At 34.1% G+C, this 3627-nt stretch overlaps 1 protein-coding gene across 2 annotated transcripts in view; it reads right to left on the bottom strand.

The window, feature by feature from the left end:
* Nfu1 (NFU1 iron-sulfur cluster scaffold) overlaps positions 1-3627 on the bottom strand; it is a 43349-nt gene that overhangs the window by 28215 nt on the left and 11507 nt on the right. For both annotated transcript variants that reach the window (XM_015479571.2, XM_015479572.2), the window contains exon 3: positions 1171-1306. In XM_015479571.2, the coding sequence (XP_015335057.1) occupies positions 1171-1306 (136 nt within the window). The remainder of the gene's footprint in view (positions 1-1170; positions 1307-3627) is intronic.

Below are 3627 nucleotides of genomic sequence, written 5' to 3'. Positions count from 1 at the left end.
GGAGCACAACAGACACTAGTATGGCAATATGTAAATCAATGGATGTGTAACTGATGTGATTCTGCAATCTGTGTATGGGGTGAAGGTGGGAGTTCATAACCCACTTGAATCAAAGTGTGGAATATGATATGTCAAGAAATTTGTAATGTTTTGAACAACCCACAATAAAAAATTAAAAATTAAAAAAAAAAAGAAAAAAAATAACTGACTCTACTACTTCTTTTTTTTTAATTAATATTTTTTTAGCTTTCATTGGATCTTTTATTTATTTATATGTGGTGCTGAGGATTGATCCAGGGCCTCACGCATGCCAGGTAAGCGCTGTACCATTCAGCCACAACCCCAGCCGACTCTAATATTTCTTATTATAACTAATTTATCTAGCTATCATTTCAAAAGAGGATAATTCTAACAATTTTGTCATTTGTGTTATTATCTCTGACAACATATTTAAACATGTTCTTTTTATGAATTTTAAAATAATCCCCACTGACTACTTTTAAAAATCATGTCATATCTGGTAACTACAATCATTTATAATTTCTAGTGAATCATTTTAGAACTACTTCATCTTGTAACATGTAGAAATTTGCAAGTTTTATGAATAAAATAAGCAAGTTTTCATTATTCTTAAAAATCAGAGTTTTAGGGCTTGGCACAGAGGTGCAGTGACTTGGGAGTTTGAAGCAGGAGTATCATAGGTTCAAAGCGAGTTTCAGCAATTTATCGAGGCCCTAAGCAACTTAGAAAAACCCTGCCTCAAAATTTAAAAAAATTATCAAAGGACTGAGGATGTGGCTCAGTGGCGAATCACCCTTGGTTTCAATTTTTAGTTTCAAAAAACAAAAAAGAAAAAGAAAAAAATCAGAGTTTTAAAGATTTGGAATTGAAATTTACCATAATTATCAATTAGGGGGGATTTTTTTCTTATGTAAAAATATGAATTTTCAATTATTTATGCTACAGAGCTCTCAAATATATCACGCTTCAGGAGAAAGTTTTCTAATATCAACTCTTACTTTTCTTCATCTCTTACCTGAAAAGAGAACAAAGTATTCTCTGCATTGAAAAATGCAGAGCACTTAAAAATGCAATATTACATAAGTCTGTCTAAACCCAAAGTCAGCTATTTATGTTGCTTGGTAAAAGCAAATGAAAACAGTAACATACCTAGCCAGAGGAGAACGAAATGCTGTAGCTGCTGTGGGAAAATCCATGGTCCTTGTCTCAAGAACTGGTTTTCCTGGTATAAACTTTAAGCTGTTAGGGTTTGGGGTATCTTGTGTTTGAATAAACATGTATCTTACTGAAAAAGAAAAAGAAGAAAGGAACATTATTCTAGAAAAAGTAGTAGTTAACAAGTTAAGTGCTCATTTTCAGAGAAGCAGAAGAAAAACTGGAAAAATAAAAACCTACAAAGCTTTGTTTCCCAGCTGAAAAAATAAGAATCTATAAATACAAGAAATGCAAGATACAATAATTACATAGAACTTTATTTTAATATTTTGATTATTTAGATAGTTATGTTATTCTCCAGATTCCAACAATTTCCTACACTTAAATAGGAAGGCATAACATAATTCAGGAGTCATAATCTATTTTTTGATTTGGTATCAATAGCTATCATAGTCCTAATCACAGGTTATTTATTTTTAAAATTTTTGCAGTGCTGCAGATTGATCCCAGGACCTCATGCTAGGCAAGCACTCTACTTCGGAGCTATACTCCCAGTTCCCCAGATCACAGATTATAATAACTATAATTTAAAAAAAATATATTTATTTTTTAGGTGTAGATGGACACAACACAATGCCTTTCTTTTCTTTCTTTTTTTTTTTTTTTTTTAATGTGGTGCTGAGTATCGAACCCGGGTCCCGCCCATGCTAGGGTAGTGCCCTACCGCTGAGCCACAATCCCAGCCCAACTATAGTATTAATACAGTAAAATGCTACATTCTCTTCTTTCCAAAGTACCACCATTTTTTCAAAGACAATCAAGTTAGCAATTTATTTTAAAAACAAATATTTGTTTGCTTATTATATGCCAGATACAGGTTCAAGTGCTTAAAATGTGAATATCTTTTACAACTTGATAAAGAAGGTACTGACACTGCCATTTTATAAATGAAGAAAATGAGACTGAGATGTTAAATAACTTGCCTGATGGTACAGCTAGTCAGAGTATAAAATTAAAAAAATATATATATATATAACAAATAAATAATAATAAATAATAAAATCTATGTGAATTACTTTCTGAAATATTTAAAAATCTTTTTTTAAATTTTTTTAGTTGTAGATGGACAGGATGCATTTATTTTATTTGTTTATTTTTTATATATTTTATTTTTTAGTTGTAGTGGGACACAATACCTTTACGTTATTTATTTATTTTTTATGTGGTGCTGAGGATTGAACCCAGAGCCTCGCACATGGTAGGCGAGTGCTCCACCTCTGAGCCACAACCCAAACCCTTAAAAATATCTTTATAGGTTCATTTCTTATGTACTTTTTCTAGGACTATGATTAGATTCAGATTAAATTCATTAAAGCAATAGAGAGAGAACAGTATTTTTAATTTCCTACCTTGTAGGAAAAAAGAATAGCATTGAGGTCTTGATACTTTAAAAACTATTTAGCAAATCCTGATGACTTATTATGAAATAAACCTGAGCAAAAAAAAAAAAAAAAGTTTTCCACCTTAAAGCAGCATATTGAAACAGGCTGATAATGGTATATACTCACAACTAAAATTCATTTAGGACAAATCATAAGCTGGGCATTTTACATTTATTACATCCCTTAATCCTTACAACTTCTCAAGGAGGCACTATTCTTTTATTTTTTATAAAACTAGGTATCAAAGGAGTAGAATACCAGGTATTTGCCCACGATGCCGTAGAGGGAGACATTGGGCTAATGAATGCCGTTCTCAAACCACCATAGAGGGTACTCCATTATCAAAAAACGAACAAGGACCAGGTGTTTATCCACGATATCGTGGAGAAAGGCATCAGGCTCTGTTGCCAAAAAATGGACAGGGGGGCCCAATGCTCCGGGGCCCAAAACCACAAATATATGGAGCACTGGAGGAACCCAGCAACCCCATCAGGGTAGTGCCCAGGACACATTGTGCATCAGATCCCTCATCAGACAAACCAGAGGGAGCGCAGGGTTGGACATCTGCGCCTCCGCCAGAGCAGTACTAACTCCAGAGATGGGAGTTCAAATCATTCCCACAGGGGTGAAAGGACCTCTTCCCAAAGGAACAGTAGGCTTATTATTGGGACGCAGCTCTTCTACTCTAAAAGGACTTATGATAAGTCCTGGGGTAATTGATCCCGATTATGAAGGTGAAATAAAAATTATAGCCAGTTCTCCAAAGGGTATATCAGTAATTTCACCAGGAGATAGAATAGCACAGTTACTAATAATACCCAGCCTACATGATAAATTTTCCAGTCGTACTGTAGAAAGAGGTTCCAAGGGATTAGGCTCCACAGGTGTAGATTGGGCTATGCTTTCTTTAAATTTAGATTCTCGCCCCATGCTAAAACTAAATATTCAAGGACATGAATTTAATGGGCTACTGGATACAGGTGCAGACCTTAGCATCATCTCTCGTCAA

The sequence above is a fragment of the Marmota marmota genome, unplaced genomic scaffold (assembly GCF_001458135.2).
Source record: "Marmota marmota marmota unplaced genomic scaffold, marMar, whole genome shotgun sequence".
NCBI classification, from domain to species: Eukaryota; Metazoa; Chordata; class Mammalia; order Rodentia; family Sciuridae; genus Marmota; species Marmota marmota.
Note: the sequence above shows the minus strand (reverse complement) of the source record. Positions and strands in the feature narration are given on the sequence as shown.